Raw genomic sequence first — 20,862 nt, forward strand, 5'->3', positions numbered from 1 at the left:
TGCTTCCCATGTGTTGAGGTGTACGTATTTAATGAGCATTTGACGAAAGCACTGCATCTCCGAGGGAGTATATCCAATGAGTGTCATTATCTAACAATCGCAAGCGTTGACACGCTTCTCTATACGTTACACAATTCAACACGTTGACTAATAGCAAAAGCAAATACAAACACTCATTGTTTCTTGGATGGACTGTGTAAATGGCGTCGTATAAATATTAATGAGGGAAACATGGAACTGGATTTCCTTGTTTCCGCCGTTGAAATTTCTTTGTCGAATGATTCCAAGTAATATCTTTGCATTTCGGAGTATAGCAACGTTCTTGCCCATTCGTCATTTCGGCACATTTCTAAACATCTGGTCCATATTGTAGATGCCTTTCAATCAACTCGTAATACATTCTCCTCAGTAAAGTACACTTTTCTCCATTTTCCAGATGTACGGCTAAATGAACAACAGTTTGATGTCTTTCATGAATGGCAAATGAAAATGCGCCAAATTGCTTCGTTACTGCTAACATGGCGGCCCATTTGAAGTTGATTGACTTCATCGTTGGAATTATCCGCACTAACTCATCCAAGTCACTGCGTTTGGTTACATATTTGCAGATGTATTTGATAAGTGTTCCGATAGGTCGTAAAAAGTGGGCGTAAAAGTAGGCGTTGTCAATTTTTCTTTCAGTAAAAACTTAAATTGGATTTTTACGAACATTTAAAAATATATCGGTGCAGCCGTTTTCCAATTTTAGATAAATCAAAAAAAGTGGCCGTAAAAGTAGACATGGTCAATTGTTCTTTCCGTAAAAACCTAAGTTTTGACAAAACATTTGACAAAAAAAATTTTCAAATCGGTCCAGCCGTTCTCAACGGATGCAACGAACGACATTTGATTTTTATTTATATAGATATGGTATTAGCGGTATAATGTAAAAATTTGATTTTTATACGCCCCTCCGCCCACAGACCGAATATTAAAAATCTGCCTATACAGTGTTACCTCTTGGGCTATTCTGAAGATTCCCTGAAAATTTCATCAAAATTGGTCCAGCGTTTTTTTATATGTATATATGGGGCATTTCACGTCAAGTGAACCAACTTTTGAAATCGATGTCTTCCGATCGCGATGAAATTTGCACCAAATTTCTATTGGATAGTAATTCGGACACCATTTTTCAACAAGATCGGTCAAGAACTCTCTGAGTTATAGGAGGTCAAAATTTGACATTTTGGCCAAACAGGTGTTTTTTTATCCATATAACTTATTACCTATTGTTCTTAGCAAAATGTGTCCCAAATAGTTTAGATAGCTATTTGCAATCTTTCGAAAAAAAATTAAAAAATTTAATAAAATATTTTTGATTTTTTTTTTTTAAATCAAAAATATTTTTGACTTTTTTTTTCAAAATGGGCCCTTTTTATTTTTTTTTTTATTTTTTTTAAGAAAGCTTAGGTCTTTTCCTAAGCGACCTATATGGTCGCTTAGTGGGATGCGAGTGGGATATCTATCAAAAAAAATATTTTGTAACTCAAGATTTAAAATTTTTGAATTTTTTTGCAAAATCAAAAACTTTGTTGACTTTTTTTAAAAAAAAAGTCATTTTTTAATTTTTTTTTTTGCTCAGAAGAAAGCTTATGTGTTTTCCTTTAACACCCTTTTTGTCGCTTAGTGGGATGCGAGTGGGATATCTATAAAAAAAATGTTTTGTAACTCAAGACATACAATTTTTTACTTTTTTTTTGAAAAATCAAAAACCTTTTTGACTTTTTTTTCCAAAATGGACTCTTTTTTATTAATTTTTTTTTTCTCAAAAGAAAGCTTAGGTCTTTGCCTTTAAAACCTTTTTGGTCGCTTAGTGGGATGCGAGTGGGATATCTATCAAAATAAATGTTTTGTAACTCAAGACAAATGTTTTTAAATTGATTTTTTTCATATTTGTGTGTAAGTGTTTCTAAAACCTTAAAAATAAAAACCACAACAACTGACCGATAATAGCCACTGGAGGGGTGCAATATGAGGCCGACCGCTATTAATTTTCCACCCCCAAAATTTGTCTGAGTTTTGTATCTTGCGGCTTTTTTAGTCAATCCTAGAGGTAGTTTTCAGCGCACGTGATTTTCATTGTTAAAATATCAGGTGCCCCAGAAACAAATTTTTGGAATCAAGTGGAAATATTTTATGGCCCTTCTCCGAAGTACCAGTTTATTTATTATTTTATGACATTTGACTTTAAGAAGTGGGTGGAGAGGTAGAAGTTGACAGGTAGGTTATTTATATGGTGGTTTATTTTTATTATTATTTGTAACATTTGGTTAAACTAGGTACTTTAGTATGTAAGCCCTTCTTGACCCTAATAAAAGATTTTAGACTCATTCATTAAAACGTACTACCTATATGATCTTAAAAAACTATTTATTGTCATTCTGAAGACATACGGAAATCAGTTTTTTAGAAACAGCGTTAAAGTTAAGACGTGTGTTATTTACATAAATACTTACAAAATTCAAAATGTCTACGACTTCTAAAAAGGCTAAGGTTGAAAATGAAATTTATTCGTCTTTTTGTTTTAATCCCTTTAACAAAATGAAGCACAGATCATCAGATATGCGAAATATTTCCGACGGCTTATTAAAAAAATTCCCTACGCTGTCAAAACGATTGAAAATTTGTGGATCATGCAGAAAAGAGCTCGGAAAGTTGAACGAATTACCGAATTTGAATAGTAATGAGCCTTGCGTTGAAGTTATTCCAGATGAAGACAAAAGTAATTCCGAGAATGAAGACAGAACTGTTGATGATGATGGTTATTCTAACTTTTCAAATTCAACGAATGAGTGTCGAAACCAATACCATAAGGATGCAGTAGAAGTTCTTGAACAAATAAAAGAGAAATACAAAACGTCACAGAGTGAAGCTTAAAGAATTCAACTTCTCACGCTTGCTCCAAGAACATGGAGTTCTGCAAAAACAATGACTGAGTTTGGAACGTCTCAACGAAAAGCAATAATTGCTAAACAATTGGTTGCTGAGCATGGGATTCTCACACTCCCAAACAAAAAGAAGGGAAAAACTTTGGAGTGCGATACTAAATCTCTAATAACTCAGTTTTATCAGCGAGATGATATGAGTCGTCTGATGCCAGGGATGAAAGACTGGATGTCTGTACGAATCGATGGCAAGAAAGTTCAAATGCAGAAGAGAATGGTTCTCTGTAACCTGAATGAATTATTCGCAACATTTCAATCTGAATACGAGGATGTCAAAATTGGATTCACAAAATTTACACAACTGAGGCCAAAACATTGCGTTTTGGCAGGAAGCAGCGGAACTCACACAGTATGTGTTTGTATTTACCATGAAAATGTTAAATTGATGTTGAAGGAAATCAACTTAAATTACTTAAAAGATGATTCATCAGAAGATTGCCTTAAATTGACTATGTGCCCTAATGCTACAACTTCTTGCCACTTAGGTGAATGTTCGAATTGCCCGGAAACCACATCCATCAAAGAAAATTTAATCAACTCTTTTGATCGAGAATGTATTGAGGAGTTAAAATTTGAATCTTGGCTTCAGACTGAAAGATGCACACTGAAAACCATAATTTTAAATGTGGATGATTTTGTGGAAGAACTGTGTAGAGGATTGCTAAATTTGAGAACCCATGACTTTTTAGTCAAAGAGCAGTGGTCATTCTTCAAGGACTTGAAAACACATTTGAAGTCTGGTGAATTCATTATTTCATTTGATTTCGCAGAGAACTATAAATATGTTCTTCAGGATTCCATACAAGCATTTCACTTCAATAACGACCAAGCAACTATATTCACAGTAGTTATTTACTACATGAAAGAAGAAAACCTGGAACACAAAAGTATGGCAATCATATCCGACGATTTAAAACATGACACCGTTGCAGTTTATGAGTACCAGAAGATAATACTAAATTATCTAAAATCAAAATTTACAGTAGAAAAGGTATACTACGTTTCGGACGGAGCTCGTCAACATTTTAAAAACAAAAGTAGCTTCGCAAATCTTACAGCTCATGAAAAAGATTTTGGAATGCCAGCTGAGTGGCATTTTCATCCTACTGCTCATGGTAAAGGAGCATGTGATGGTATTGGAGCAAACCTCAAAAGAAATGCAGCGAAGTATAGCCTCCAGTGCTCTCATCAAGATCGCATCTTAGATGCGACTGCTTTATTCCATTGGGCAAAGAATTATTGTAAAGAAACTGAAATAGTTTTTAGTAGCAAAGAGGATCATGAGGAAACATTGAAAACACTAAAGAGCAGATTCGATGCTGCGGTAACAATCGATGGCACTGCTCAATACCATGCTTTCATACCGCTTGTCGATGGAAGACTCAAATTAAAAAAGTTTTCTGCATCTACTCAATGCGATTTCTTTCCAAAGCCAAAAAAGAAGCCAGCAGCGAAATCAGTAGCTGAATCTAATAACGCCAAGAAAGGATTGACAAAAAAAAAAGCAGCTAATAAAGGTGACAAATAAGGAGGATAAAAGTATGGATATTTGAAAATTTAAAAACTTCATAAATTAAGTGTAAAAATAGTTATTATATAAATTGATCTATTGTGATTAAGATTAAATTTTACTAAATTATTCATCTTTTTATTATTATTATTATTATTATTATTATTATTATTATTATTATTATTATTATTATTATTATTATTATTATTATTATTATTATTATTATTATTATTATTATTATTATTATTATTATTATTATTATTATTATTATTATTATTATTATTATTATTATTATTATTATTATTATTATTATTATTATTATTATTATTATTATTATTATTATTATTATTATTATTATTATTATTATTATTATTATTATTATTATTATTATTATTATTATTATTATTATTATTATTATTATTATTATTATTATTATTATTATTATTATTATTATTATTATTATTATTATTATTATTATTATTATTATTATTATTATTATTATTATTATTATTATTATTATTATTATTATTATTATTATTATTATTATTATTATTATTATTATTATTATTATTATTATTATTATTATTATTATTATTATTATTATTATTATTATTATTATTATTATTATTATTATTATTATTATTATTATTATTATTATTATTATTATTATTATTATTATTATTATTATTATTATTATTATTATTATTATTATTATTATTATTATTATTATTATTATTATTATTATTATTATTATTATTATTATTATTATTATTATTATTATTATTATTATTATTATTATTATTATTATTATTATTATTATTATTATTATTATATATTAAATTAATTATTATTACAAATAAATAACAAAATTAAATTATTCAACATTTCCATAGAAAAAAAGTGATTTTTATTCCTGAGGTTAACATATTATGGGTATTACAGTATCGAGGCTATGAAATTTTAGTTGGGTATGTTACATACCATCGGAAAGACTAATGTGTCTAGTTTTTCTGCGTAAGTTTAATTTTTAAGGTTTACACACAAATATGAAAAAAATTAAAATAGTGCAAATTTAAAAACCTTTGTCTTGAGTTACAAAACATTTATTTTGATAGATATCGCACTCGCATCCCACTAAGCGACCAAAAAGGTTTTAAAGGAAAACACCTAAGCTTTCTTTTGAGAAAAAAAATTAATAAAAAAAGAGTCCATTTTGGAAAAAAAAAGTCAAAAAGGTTTTTGATTTTTCAAAAAAAAGTAAAAAATTGTATGTCTTGAGTTACAAAACATTTTTTTTATAGATATCCCACTCGCATCCCACTAAGCGACAAAGGAAAACACATAAGCTTTCTTCTGAGCAAAAAAGAAAATTAAAAAATGGGTCCATTTTTTTAAAAAAAGTCAACAAAGTTTTTGATTTTGCAAAAAAATTCAAAAATTTTAAATCTTGAGTTACAAAATATTTTTTTTGATAGATATCCCACTCGCATCCCACTAAGCGACCATATAGGTCGCTTAGGAAAAGATCTAAGCTTTCTTAAAAAAATAAAAAGGGCCCATTTTGAAAAAAAAAGTCAAAAATATTTTTGATTTAAAAAAAATCAAAAATATTTAATTGAATTTTTTTAATTTTTTTTTTCGAAAGATTGCATAAATAGCTATCTAAACTATTTGGGACACATTTTGCTAAGAACAATAGGTAATAAGTTATATGGATAAAAAAAACACCTGTTTGGCCAAAATGTCAAATTTTGACCTCCTATAACTCAGAGAGTTCTTGACCGATCTTGTTGAAAAATGGTGTCCGAATTACTATCCAATAGAACTAACATTGGTCGCGATCGGAAGACATCGATTTCAAAAGTTGGTTCACTTGACGTGAAATGCCCCATATATATATACAGTATTGGCCATAACTAAAGCACCCCCTCAATGAATTATTTCATATGGTATTTTTTTTGTATAAAATCAAAGTTTTAAATATATATTATGTATTATTTTCATTTGTTAATATGTTTACTATTGATAAACAAATACTTTCAAAGTTAACCTTTCTATAAGAGGCAACTTAAAATCAAAAAAATATTTTAAGGTAGAAAATGAAACGGACAAAACTAAAGCACCCCTTCAAGGATATACTATAAAAAAAATTTTAGTTAATTTTTTGTTGCAAATCCTTTGTTTTGGATGGCACAAGAACATCTCTTGGCATAGAAGATAATATGTTTTTATGGCGTTTTTCGATATTCCTTCCCAGGCTATTTTAACGGCATGAAATAAATCGTGAAAATTTCCGATTATTATTTCAACAATTTTCACGATTTATTTTCATATTAACAATGTGCTACAAGTTCTCAATAGGATTGAAATCGGGAGATCGACCAGGCCAATGAAGAACTTGAATCTTATTGCTGTGTAGCCAAGTCTTACAAACTTTGGAGGGGTGCTTAGAATCGTTATCCTGTTGAAAGCTGCCTATAATTGGCATCTCTTCACGGGCATAATTACAGCTTTCAATACATCACGGTACATGAACCGATCCATAATCCCGAAAATTTTATGATTTGGCACAAATCCTTGACCAGAAAAGGAACCCCAGACCATTACATTACCTCCTCCATGTTTAATTGTTCCTTTACAATACTTAGGATTCAGTCTTCCTCCTTTTGGTCTGCATACACGCCTTATTCCAGCGGAACTTTTTAAGTTGTATTTGGATTCGGCAGGGAACAGTACTGTCTTTAATTTTTGACACTCCAGTCGATGTGGGCTTTGGCAAATTTCAGTCTAGCTTTCTTGTTCTTAGCTGATAGAAATGTTTTTTTGCTGGTCGTCAGCTGAATAATCGGGCTTCTATTACTCTTCTACGGATTGTTCTTTCGCTAACGCATAATCCTAAACTTGTTCGTACTTGAATAGCTGATGCTGCAGGATCTTTTTGTATTGCTCTTTTGATCAAGGAATCATAATATCGTGTTTTCTTTCGCGAACGACCTCCAGAATGCACCGGAGATTTTCGACCAGTCTTAAAAAATTTTGAAACGAGCCTGGAAATAACTGATCTGTTAATTGAATATTTTTTACTAAATTTATGTAGTGATAAGCCCGTCTTCCAGTCTTCAATAACTTTAATTTTAAATTTACTGGAGTTCTTGTTCCTTGTAATTGTTTTTTTTTTCACAATAAACTGTATAAAACTTAAATTTTGCACACTACGTCTTCCTATATTTTTATCTTTTGAAATTTTTAAGTCCATTCATTGTGATTCCCGATAACTCACATTGCAAATATGCAGTACCGAGTCAAATTTTTAAACATTTTATAAGAGGGTGCTTTTGTTTTGTCCGATGCGTTTTGAGTTTTTATATGATTTATCATTTTAAATTAAGTTTTAATAAAATTATCTTTTACTAAATGAATATTAAATGAACATTAACAATATTAGTTAATAAAATATATACAAAATACATCCCAAAAAAGCCGTTTTTATCAAAAAAATTATGATTTGAAAAAATCCATTGAGGGGGTGCTTTAGTTATGGCCAATACTGTATATATATATATATATATATATATATATATATATATATATATATATATATATATATATATATATATGGGGGATTTCATGTCAAGTGAACCAACTTTTGAAATCGATGTCTTCCGATCGATCGATTTGCACCAAGGTTAGCTCTATTGGATAGTAACTCAGACACAATTTTTCAACAACATCGGTCGAGAACTCTCTGAGTTATAGGGGGTAAAATTTTGACAATTTGGTCAAACAGGGGTTTTTTCTTATCCATGTAACTTATTACTTATTGTTCTTAGCAAAATGTGTTCCAAATAGTATAGATAGCTATTTCTTCGATCTTTCGAAAAAAAATATTTAAAAAAAAAAATAAAAAATTTTTAATACGCTATTTTTATTTTTTTTTTTTTTCTTAAAATAAAGTTTAGATATTTTCCTTGAACACCTACTTGGTCGCTTAGTGGGATGCGAGTGGTATATCTATCAAAATAAATATTTTGTAACTCAAAACATAAAATGTTTGACTTTTTTTGCAAAATCAAAAACTTTGTTGACTTTTTTTTTCAAAATGGACCCTTTTTTAATCTTTTTTTTTAGGTCAAACAAAAGCTTAGATATTATCCTTGAAGACCCTTTTGGTCGCTTAGTGGGATGCGAGTGGGATATCTATCAAAATAAATATTTTTTAACTCAAGACTTACAATTTTTGACTTTTTTTTTTGCAAATACGATTTTTTTTTCCAAATGGGCCCTTTTTTAAAATTTTTTTTGTAGTCAAAAGAAAGCTTAGGTCCATTCCTTTAAGATATTTTTAGTCCCTTAGTGGGATGCGAGTAGGATATCTATCAAAATAAATATTTTGTAACGCAAGACATACAATTTTTTAATTTTTTTTTGCAAAATCAAAATTTTTTTCCAATATGGGCCCTTTTTTAATTTTTTTTTTTTTGCTCAAAAGAAAGCCTAGGTCCATTCCTTTAAGATATTTTTAGTCCCTTAGTGGGATGCGAGTGGGATATCTATCAAAATAAATATTTTGTAACGCAAGACATACAATTTTTTAATTTTTTTTTGCAAAATCGAAATTTTTTTCCAATATGGGACTTTTTTTTAAAATTTTTTTTTGCTCAAAAGAAAGCTTAGGTCTTTTCCTTTAAGACCTATTTTGTCACTTAGGAAGATGTGAGTAGGATATCTATTAAAATAAAAATGTTGTAACTCAAGACATTCAATTATTGACTTTTTTTTTGCAAATTCGAATTTTTTTCCAAAATGGGCCCTTTTTTAAAAATTTTTTTTTAGTCAAAATAAAGCTTAGGTCCATTCATTTAAGATATTTTAGGTCCCTTAGTGGGATACGAGTGGGATATCTATCAAAATAAATATTTTGTAACTCAAGATATACAATTTTTGATTTTTTGGCAAAATCAAAAACTTTTTTGACTTTTTTTTAAAATGGGCCCTTTTTGTAATTTTTTTTTTTGCTATAAAGAAAGCTTAGGCCTATTCCTTTAAGATGGTTTTGATCGCTTAGTGGGATGCGAGTGGGATATATATCAAAATAAATGTTTTGTAACTCAAGACATACAATTTTTGTGTTAAAACATTTATTTTGATAGATATCCCACTCGCATCCCACTAAGGGACTAAAAATATCTTAAAGGAATGGACCTAGGCTTTCTTTTGAGCAAAAAAAAAAATTAAAAAAGGGCCCATATTGGAAAAAAATTTTGATTTTGCAAAAAAAAATTAAAAAATTGTATGTCTTGCGTTACAAAATATTTATTTTGATAGATATCCTACTCGCATCCCACTAAGGGACTAAAAATATCTTAAAGGAATGGACCTAAGCTTTCTTTTGACTACAAAAAAAAATTTAAAAAAAGGGCCCATTTGGAAAAAAAATCGTATTTGCAAAAAAAAAAGTCAAAAATTGTAAGTCTTGAGTTAAAAAATATTTATTTTGATAGATATCCCACTCGCATCCCACTAAGCGACCAAAAGGGTCTTCAAGGATAATATCTAAGCTTTTGTTTGACCTAAAAAAAAAGATAAAAAAAGGGTCCATTTTGAAAAAAAAAAGTCAACAAAGTTTTTGATTTTGCAAAAAAAGTCAAAAATTTTATGTTTTGAGTTACAAAATATTTATTTTGATAGATATCCCACTCGCATCCCACTAAGCGACCAAGTAGGTGTTCAAGGAAAATATCTAAACTTTATTTTAAGAAAAAAAAAAAAAATAAAAAAAAATAGCGTATTTTAAAAAAAAGTCAAAAAAGTTTTTGATTTCGGAAAAAAATATTAAAAATTTTTTATTTTTTTTTTTAAATATTTTTTTTCGAAAGATCGAAGAAATAGCTATCTATACTATTTGGAACACATTTTGCTAAGAACAATAGGTAATAAGTTACATGGATAAGAAAAAACCCCTGTTTGACCAAATTGTCAAAATTTTACCCCCTATAACTCAGAGAGTTCTCGACCGATGTTGTTGAAAAATTGTGTCTGAGTTACTATCCAATAGAGCTAACCTTGGTGCAAATTTCATCCCGATCAGAAGACATCGATTTCAAAAGTTGGTTCACTTGACATGAAATCCCCCATATATATATATATATATATATATATATATTAGAGTGCTCCAAGATTGTATGGACGAAAAAAACTTTCTAGGTACAGGCCGTCCCCCCCCTCTAGAATTGTTCTATGTATTGTAGAAACACATTGTGTAAAATATTAGGATGATAGGATAACGTTAACTGGTGGCGCAACGACGCTGAAGTTTTGAGGTGCATTTACAAGGGGAAAATATGAAATTTTTTCAGTTTATGTAAAAATTTTGCCATTAAATAATGACTTTTACAATTTATTTTAAAAGAATCGAAATGTGTACGTAATTGTCGTTATAATAAGATATAAAAGACAAAAATTGGTGAAAAAATTTTGAAGTTATTAAAAAATCGCCAGGCCATTAACGTGTCTCAGGCCACTAGAACAAGAAATTTATGAACAAAATTAACATATTTTGAGAAATATTAAAATAAAAGATTATTTTTACTTAAAATATATCCATATTTACTTGTATATGAGTTTTTGTCCTCGTAGGATACCGTTAACCTATTCGCAGGTATGACCAAAAAAATTAAATTTTTTTAACGGCAGTTTCAAAACTCCAATTTCAAATTTTTAAAAATTTTGTTAAACAAATTTCAGAATTTTTTGATCATCACATGGGGATTTATTGACAACATAATAGGGAATAAAAATGTGAAAAAAGTATGTCAATACCTCCTATAGTTTTTCCGTACCTGCGATATAAATTTTGCGATTTTCGAGAAAAACTAATTTTTGGCCATATTTTGGGGAATGACCAGAATTTCCTTACTGTAATGATTTTTAAGTAAAAGCTATTCAGAATAATATAGTCCAGGTAATTTTAAATATAGTCTGAAAGTTTTACTAAAATCGGAAAACTTTAACCCTTAAATCGTGAAGGTCAAAGGTCAATTTTTTCAATATTTGGAATTTCTCATGGAAAGATAGCGAAATATTATATATTTTTGGGCCGATTTTGATGAAACTTAAGAAAAATATAAAATGAAGTCTAGTATTCACAATAACAGTACAAACATGGAAATTAACCCTTAATAGCACTTGGGGTCCAAATGACCCTCAACTTTTAAAATCACGAAAAACACAGTCATTTTGGCCTAAAGTACTCTTAAGGGTTAATTTCCATTTTTGTACTGTTATTGTGAATACTAGACTTCATTTTATATTTTTCTTAAGTTTCATCAAAATCGGCCCAAAAATATATAATATTTCTTTATCTTTCCATGAGAAATTCCAAATATTGAAAAAATTGACCTTTGACCTTCACGATTTAAGGGTTAAAGTTTTCCGATTTTAGTAAAACTTTCAGACTATATTTAAAATTACCTGGACTATATTATTCTGAATAGCTTTTACTTAAAAATCATTACAGTAAGGAAATTCTGGTCATTCCCCAAAATATGGCCAAAAAATTAGTTTTTCTCGAAAATCGCAAAATTTATATCGCAGGTACGGAAAAACTATAGGAGGTATTGACATACTTTTTTCACATTTTTATTCCCTATTATGTTGTCAATAAATCCCCATGTGATGATCAACAAATTCTGAAATTTGTTTAACAAAATTTTTAAAAATTTGAAGTTGGAGTTCTGAAACTGCCGTTAAAAAAATTTAATTTTTTTGGTCATACCTGCGAATAGGTTAACGGTATCCTACGAGGACAAAAACTCATATACAAGTAAATATGGATATATTTTAAGTAAAAATAAGCTTTTATTTTAATATTTCTCAAAATATGTTAATTTTGTTCATAAATTTCTTGTTCTAGTGGCCTGAGACACGTTAATGGCCTGGCGATTTTTTAATAACTTCAACATTTTTTCACCAATTTTTGTCTTTTATATCTTATTATAACGACAATTACGTACACATTTCGATTCTTTTAAATTAAATTGTAAAAGCCATTATTTAATGGCAAAATTTTTACATAAACTCAAAAAAATTGCATATTTTCCCCTTGTAAATGCACCTCAAAACTTCAGCGTCGTTGCGCCACCAGTTAACGTTATCCTATCATCCTAATATTTTACACAATGTGTTTCTACAATACATAGAACAATTCTAGAGGGGGGGACGGTCAAAATTCGCAATTTTATTTTTTTGGAGCACTCTAATATATGGGGGATTTCATGTCAAGTGAACCAACTTTTGAAATCGATGTCTTCCGATCGGGATGAAATTTGCACCAAGGTTAGCTCTATTGGATAGTAACTCAGACACAATTTTTCAACAACATCGGTCGAGAACTCTCTGAGTTATAGGGGGTAAAATTTTGACAATTTGGTCAAACAGGGGTTTTTTCTTATCCATGTAACTTATTACCTATTGTTCTTAGCAAAATGTGTTCCAAATAGTATAGATAGCTATTTCTTCGATCTTTCGAAAAAAAATATTTAAAAAAAAAAATAAAAAATTTTTAATATTTTTTTTCCGAAATCAAAAACTTTTTTGACTTTTTTTTAAAATACGCTATTTTTTTTATTTTTTTTTTTTTCTTAAAATAAAGTTTAGATATTTTCCTTGAACACCTACTTGGTCGCTTAGTGGGATGCGAGTGGGATATCCATCAAAATAAATATTTTGTAACTCAAAACATCAAATTTTTGACTTTTTTTGCAAAATCAAAAACTTTGTTGACTTTTTTTTTTCAAAATGGACCCTTTTTTAATTTTTTTTTTTAGGTCAAACAAAAGCTTAGATATTATCCTTGAAGACCCTTTTGGTCGCTTAGTGGGATGCGAGTGGGATATCTATCAAAATAAATATTTTTTAACTCAAGACTTAAAATTTTTGACTTTTTTTTTTGCAAATACGATTTTTTTTCCAAATGGGCCCTTTTTTTAAAATTTTTTTTGTAGTCAAAAGAAAGCTTAGGTCCATTCCTTTAAGATATTTTTAGTCCCTTAGTGGGATGCGAGTGGGATATCTATCAAAATAAATATTTTGTAACGCAAGACATAAAATTTTTTAATTTTTTTTTGCAAAATCAAAATTTTTTTCCAATATGGGCCCTTTTTTAATTTTTTTTTTTGCTCAAAAGAAAGCCTAGGTCCATTCCTTTAAGATATTTTTAGTCCCTTAGTGGGATGCGAGTGGGACATCTATCAAAATAAATGTTTTAACACAAAAATTGTATGTCTTGAGTTACAAAACATTTATTTTGATATATATCCCACTCGCATCCCACTAAGCGATCAAAACCATCTTAAAGGAATAGGCCTAAGCTTTCTTTATAGCAAAAAAAAAAATTACAAAAAGGGCCCATTTTAAAAAAAAGTCAAAAAAGTTTTTGATTTTGCCAAAAAATCAAAAATTGTATATCTTGAGTTACAAAATATTTATTTTGATAGATATCCCACTCGTATCCCACTAAGGGACCTAAAATATCTTAAAGGAATGGACCTAAGCTTTCTATTGACTAAAAAAAAATTTTTAAAAAAGGGCCCATTTTGAAAAAAAATTCGATTTTTCAAAAAAAAAGTCAATAATTGAATGTCTTGAGTTACAACATTTTTATTTTAATAGATATCCTACTCACATCATCCTAAGTGACAAAATAGGTCTTAAAGGAAAAGACCTAAGCTTTCTTTTGAGCAAAAAAAATTTTTAAAAAAAAGTCCCATATTGGAAAAAAATTTCGATTTTGCAAAAAAAAATTAAAAAATTGTATGTCTTGCGTTACAAAATATTTATTTTGATAGATATCCCACTCGCATCCCACTAAGGGACTAAAAATATCTTAAAGGAATGGACCTAGGCTTTCTTTTGAGCAAAAAAAAAAATTAAAAAAGGGCCCATATTGGAAAAAAATTTTGATTTTGCAAAAAAAAATTAAAAAATTTTATGTCTTGCGTTACAAAATATTTATTTTGATAGATATCCCACTCGCATCCCACTAAGGGACTAAAAATATCTTAAAGGAATGGACCTAAGCTTTCTTTTGACTACAAAAAAAATTTTAAAAAAAGGGCCCATTTGGAAAAAAATCGTATTTGCAAAAAAAAAAGTCAAAAATTGTAAGTCTTGAGTTAAAAAATATTTATTTTGATAGATATCCCACTCGCATCCCACTAAGCGACCAAAAGGGTCTTCAAGGATAATATCTAAGCTTTTGTTTGACCTAAAAAAAAAGATTAAAAAAGGGTCCATTTTGAAAAAAAAAAGTCAACAAAGTTTTTGATTTTGCAAAAAAAGTCAAAAATTTTATGTTTTGAGTTACAAAATATTTATTTTGATAGATATCCCACTCGCATCCCACTAAGCGACCAAGTAGGTGTTCAAGGAAAATATCTAAACTTTATTTTAAGAAAAAAAAAAAAAAAAGGACCCATTTTAAAAAAAAGTCAAAAAAGTTTTTGATTTCGGAAAAAAAATATTAAAAATTTTTTATTTTTTTTTTTAAATATTTTTTTTCGAAAGATCGAAGAAATAGCTATCTATACTATTTGGGACACATTTTGCTAAGAACAATAGGTAATAAGTTACATGGATAAGAAAAAACCCCTGTTTGACCAAATTGTCAAAATTTTACCCCCTATAACTCAGAGAGTTCTCGACCGATGTTGTTGAAAAATTGTGTCTGAGTTACTATCCAATAGAGCTAACCTTGGTGCAAATTTCATCCCGATCGGAAGACATCGATTTCAAAAGTTGGTTCACTTGACATGAAATGCCCCATATATATATATATATATATATGGCATTAGCGGTATAATGTAAAAATTTGATTTTGCCACACCCCTCCGTCCACAGACCGAAAATTATAAATTTGACTTTAGAGTGTCAAATTAGGCTATTCTGAATATTCCCTGTAAATTTCATTAAAATCGGTCCAGCCGTTTTTGAGTTCATTCGGAACATATATCCATTTCTATATATGGGGGATTTCACGTCAAGTGAACAAACTTTTAAAATCGATGTCTTCTAATTCAGACACAATTTTTCAACAAGATCGGTCCAGAACTCTCTGAGTTAGAGGGGGTCAAAATTTGACATTTTCAACAAACATGTGATTTTTTCTCATCCATGTAACTTAATACCTATTGTTTTTAGCAAAATGTGTCCCAAATAGTTTAGAAATATTTAAAAAAAAATAAAAAAAATTTAATATTTTTTTCCGAAATCAAAAATTTTTTTAACTTTTTTTTCAAAATGGGCCTTTTTTTTCTTAAAATAAAGCTTAGATATTTTCCTTGAAGACCTATTTCGTCGTAGTCCAACTTAGGTTTTTACGGAAAGAACAAATGACCATGCCTACTTTTACGGCCACTTTTTTTGATGTATCTAAAATTGGAAAACGGCTGCACCGATATGGCAAAATTTTTTTTTAAATGTTGGTAATAATCCAATTTAAGTCTTTACTGAAAGAAAAATTGACAACGCCTACTTTTACGCCCACTTTTTACGACTTATCGGAACACTTATAAAATACATCTGCAAATATGTAACCAAACGCAGTGACTTGGATGAGTTAGTGCGGATAATTCCAACGATGAAGTCAATCAACTTCAAATGGGCCGCCATGTTAGCAGTAACGAAGCAATTTGGCGCATTTTCATTTGCCATTCATGAAAGACATCAAACTGTTGTTCATTTAGCCGTACATCTGGAAAATGGAGAAAAGTGTACTTTACTGAGGAGAATGTATTACGAGTTGATTGAAAGGCATCTACAATATGGACCAGATGTTTAGAAATGTGCCGAAATGACAAATGGGCAAGAACGTTGCTATACTCCGAAATGCAAAGATATTACTTGGAGTCATTCGACAAAGAAATTTCAACGGCGGAAACAAGGAAATCCAGTTCCAAGCTTTCCCCATTTATTTTTATACGACATTTACATACATTATACTCATTTACACAGTCCATCCAAGAAACGATGAGTGTTTCTATTTGCGTTTGCTATTAGTCAACGTTTGTGACCCAACATCATTCCAACCAATATTTACAAAACAATCAAAGCGGGTTTTGAGGTGCTATGATTCTGTTGGCAGGTGATTCTCGGCAAACATTGCCAGTGATTCCACGGTCAACGCAAACCGATGAACTTAATGCATTTTTGAAGTCGTCCATTTTGTGGAAACACATCAAGAAACTCAAATTGACTGTGAAAATGTGTCGAGCTGCAGAACGATCAATCTTGAGAAGTATTTTCCAAAGAATTACTGGACATTTGCAACGGAAAAATCCCGATTGACATTTCGAACGGCTTCATTTAATTTCCCATCGTTTTCTGCCAGTTCACTGAATCACAATCCGAACTCATCCAAAAGGTGTTTCCAAACATTGCACAAAATCATGATTGGTTGATCTAACGTGTTATATTGGCTGCGAAAAGCATTGATGTCGACGAATTGAAAAAAATATGTCGAATGATGACATACAAATCGGTGGATTTTGTTACTTCCCAAGATGATGTCGTCAACTATCCAACTCGCTAGAATTACCAGGATTACCGCCTCACAATCTCCAATGGCACCCGACTTGCGATAAAAAACCTGATGCATAACGTCATCGAAGCAACAATACTTAAAGGACAAGGCAAAAATTGGATTTTTATAATCGGTCCTGCCGCTTTTTAGTTCATTCCGAACATACATCCATTTTTATATATATGTAGATGAAAAATGTTTGTATGAGAAAATTCGAAAATCTTCTTTACGAAAGCACCGAATGGACCTAATGTAGTATTTTAGGTGTCTAAAACCATATTCAGAAAATTTCCTTTCCAATGATACCAGTTTGGAGCTAATCGCTTGGAAGTATTTTATATATATATAAGATAGAAGATAGATTGGAAAACGGCTGCACCGATATGGCTAAATTTTTTTTTGTAAATGTTCGTAATAATCCAATTTAAGTTTTTACTGAAAGAAAAATTGACCACGCCTACTTTTACGCCTACTTTTTACGACTTATCGGAACACTTAGAAATATTTTTTGTATTTTATATACTATATAGATAGATAGAAGTGAACTGTGAAATATAAATTATATTGTAAATTTGGAATTACAAAATGCCACAAATGACTATGGCCGACGACAAAGTTCTACTACTGTTGGATGATCAGCTATTGTATGATATAGCTATTATAGGCTCAATGAATTGTTTCAACAAGTAATCCAGAAACGAATAAGTCTAACCAAGTTCAGGAACGATTTTAAAACATTCTGCGAATGAAAGTAAACTTTTCGGCAAAGTTGAAACACAAGTTTCACAACGCTACAAACGGATTCAAATTGGAAAAACAAACGGCGAATATTTTTAAGAGTACGATGGTGAATCTGCAATGTGAACACTTCAAGATGAGCGATTTGAGAATAAATCGGTTCAAATGTCTAATTTTCGTATAGGGCAACAGTGGATGCCGGATAATTTTGGCAGAAAATCGGCGAAGTATTTTTGAAATCGTTAAAATATGGTAAATAATAAAAATCCTAATTTTTTGTTCAAATTTGTCGGTTTTATTAGAAAATATTTAAAAAAAATTAATTATTTAATAATCTATATATGGGGGTTCATGTCAAGTAAAACTAGTTTTAAAATCTTCCGATCGGGAAATTTGCACCAATTACTATCCTATATATAGGATAGTAGTTCAGACACAATTTTTCAACAAGATCGATCAAGAACTCTCTGAGTTACAAGGGCATCGATTGAAGACATCGATTTTAATATTTGGTTCACTTGACATGAAATCCCCCATATATAAAAATGAAATGGTCCATGTATGTAATGGCATCACGTGAGAACGGCTGGCGCGATTTGGTTGATTTTTTGTAAAGAAAAAAAAAAAAAAAAATCGGAAATATTCAATTCTCATTTTTGGAGAAACTTCGAGAACTAACATTAGTAAATACCTATCGAGCCGGGGCTGTCAGCTAGTAATATATAAAATTAAATTGCCACTGTATAAATAATTTACATTACAAGCTTATCACACTTGATTTATTTATATTCTTTAATGAATGAATGAATGAATGAATGAATGAATGAATGAATGAATGAATGAATGAATGAATGAATGAATGAATGAATGAATGAATGAATGAATGAATGAATGAATGAATGAATGAATGAATGAATGAATGAATGAATGAATGAATGAATGAATGAATGAATGAATGAATGAATGAATGAATGAATGAATGAATGAATGAATGAATGAATGAATGAATGAATGAATGAATGAATGAATGAATGAATGAATGAATGAATGAATGAATGAATGAATGAATGAATGAATGAATGAATGAATGAATGAATGAATGAATGAATGAATGAATGAATGAATGAATGAATGAATGAATGAATGAATGAATGAATGAATGAATGAATGAATGAATGAATGAATGAATGAACAAATCAATGAGGAAATTATAAAAATAATATTTATTGAATATCTCCAAATTTAGTTCTTGATCTACTTCTAATTAAAACTTATATATTCAACAGAAACAAATTAATTACCTTATCATTTTTGCTGCATGGTGTAAACCACATTTTCATAAAAACTTCAGTTACTAATTTTTGAATGCCTTCTTCATCATTGACACGTCTTATCATTTTAACGCATATTTCTGGTATTTTTTTGAAATCTGGATATTCTATACATATATCACGAAGTATTTTTATTACACGTTTTCGCACCGACACACCAGTGTCCTAAATAGTAAAATATAAAGGTTTACATACTTATCGAAAAATACTTGTGATCAAAATATTACCAGTATTCTGGTGGATAACATATCATAATACTGATCAATTAACTCTTCGTTACTTAGAACAAATTTTCCAACTAAATCTACAGCGGCTTCACGCACAGATATTGCTGCATCCAAAAATTTCTGATTAACTCCCATTTGCATATCTTTCCTTTTCAGTACAAACGGGTCCACTTCAACTATATTTGCTAAGCATTTCATTGCTCGAGTTCTTACTGCTATCGAGGGCTCACTGCATTAAAAAATTGAATTGATACAAATTGGAAATACGAGTCATATCACAACAAACTTACTTAACGACCAATATTATTTTTTTTAGATAACCATCAAACGACTGACTGAAAGGCCTTTTTGTTGCTAAATATTGTGCTATAAGGTGAGCATTTGTGTAGTCAATATAAGTTTTAATGTGCTGTGATGTGTGATTAATATCAGTTGACGCAGAGTATGGTTTAATGTTATTTATTAAGTAACGTTTACGTTCCTCCAGTACATTGAATATCTCCAAATTTAGTTCTTGATCTATAATTCCAGTATCACGATTATTTGAATTATCAGCTATGTTATCATCTCCACTTTCGTTGCAACTTTCACTTTCTGAAGATTCAGATGATCCGCCTATAAAAAAAACATAAGTTGTTATAATGAAATTCAGGAGTCAATGTCTGTTTTATTTTATCGACATAATTTGTATTTGAATGTAAATTTAATTTTATTATAGCACATCTCAGGTTATTACTACATATTTATAGAGGCTGTCTTAACTCTGCTGTTTACAGTGCTGTTAACTCTGCTGTTACTCTGCTGTTTTCGCTCTCACAAATAAATAAATAAAATAATTGTGAAGATAAATACAAAAAAAATATATACAAAGATAAGTAACAGCGAATAGACGCTTATTAAATACTTATAAATATATTTAAATATTGATTTAAACAGCTAAAAAAACTGTTTGTTAATGGAAATATTAACAATCAGAAAAAAAACAAAGCAAAAGTAATAAAAAAAAACAACAACATAAATAAAACCCTAAATAAAGAGTGTAGTGTTTGTGTATGAGTTTCTCTTACTCTCCAACAAGTGAAAGGAGCCTCAGCAGCACTGGAAATAATGCATACATTGTTGTGAGCTCTCCATACAACAATAATAATACATATGATCCAAAAGATCACAAAAATTATTTAAGTGTAAGAACAACAACAAACGAGAGATCTCCACTCTCTAGTGCGCCAAAACAAAACAATTGTGTAGAAGACAACATGAAAGAAATTATAGAAAAACAAAGAACAACTCAAATGGTTGCTGAAAATAGTAATGCTACTGTGATCAATGTCACAAATAGTAGTAATGAAAATATTAACTCTATAAAAACCGGTGATGATAGGCAAAATCAATCGAGTTCTACATTAAAAAATACTAAAAAATACTCGAAGTATAGTGAAAAATACGGGAAAAATCCTAACAGGAATGGACCGTTACATCACTATAACTAAATGCA

At 29.6% G+C, this 20,862-nt stretch overlaps 1 protein-coding gene across 1 annotated transcript in view; it reads right to left on the minus strand.

The window, feature by feature from the left end:
• Nipped-B (Nipped-B cohesin loading factor) overlaps positions 1 to 20,862 on the minus strand; it is a 401,322-nt gene that overhangs the window by 196,372 nt on the left and 184,088 nt on the right. Inside the window, exons 12-14 of the mRNA XM_065500106.1 lie at positions 19,658 to 19,982; positions 19,368 to 19,596; positions 19,111 to 19,305 (exon numbers count right to left, since the gene is read on the minus strand). Coding sequence (XP_065356178.1) covers positions 19,111 to 19,305; positions 19,368 to 19,596; positions 19,658 to 19,982 — 749 coding nt within the window. The remainder of the gene's footprint in view (positions 1 to 19,110; positions 19,306 to 19,367; positions 19,597 to 19,657; positions 19,983 to 20,862) is intronic.

Source organism: Calliphora vicina, chromosome 2 (genome assembly GCF_958450345.1).
Source record: "Calliphora vicina chromosome 2, idCalVici1.1, whole genome shotgun sequence".
NCBI classification, from domain to species: Eukaryota; Metazoa; Arthropoda; class Insecta; order Diptera; family Calliphoridae; genus Calliphora; species Calliphora vicina.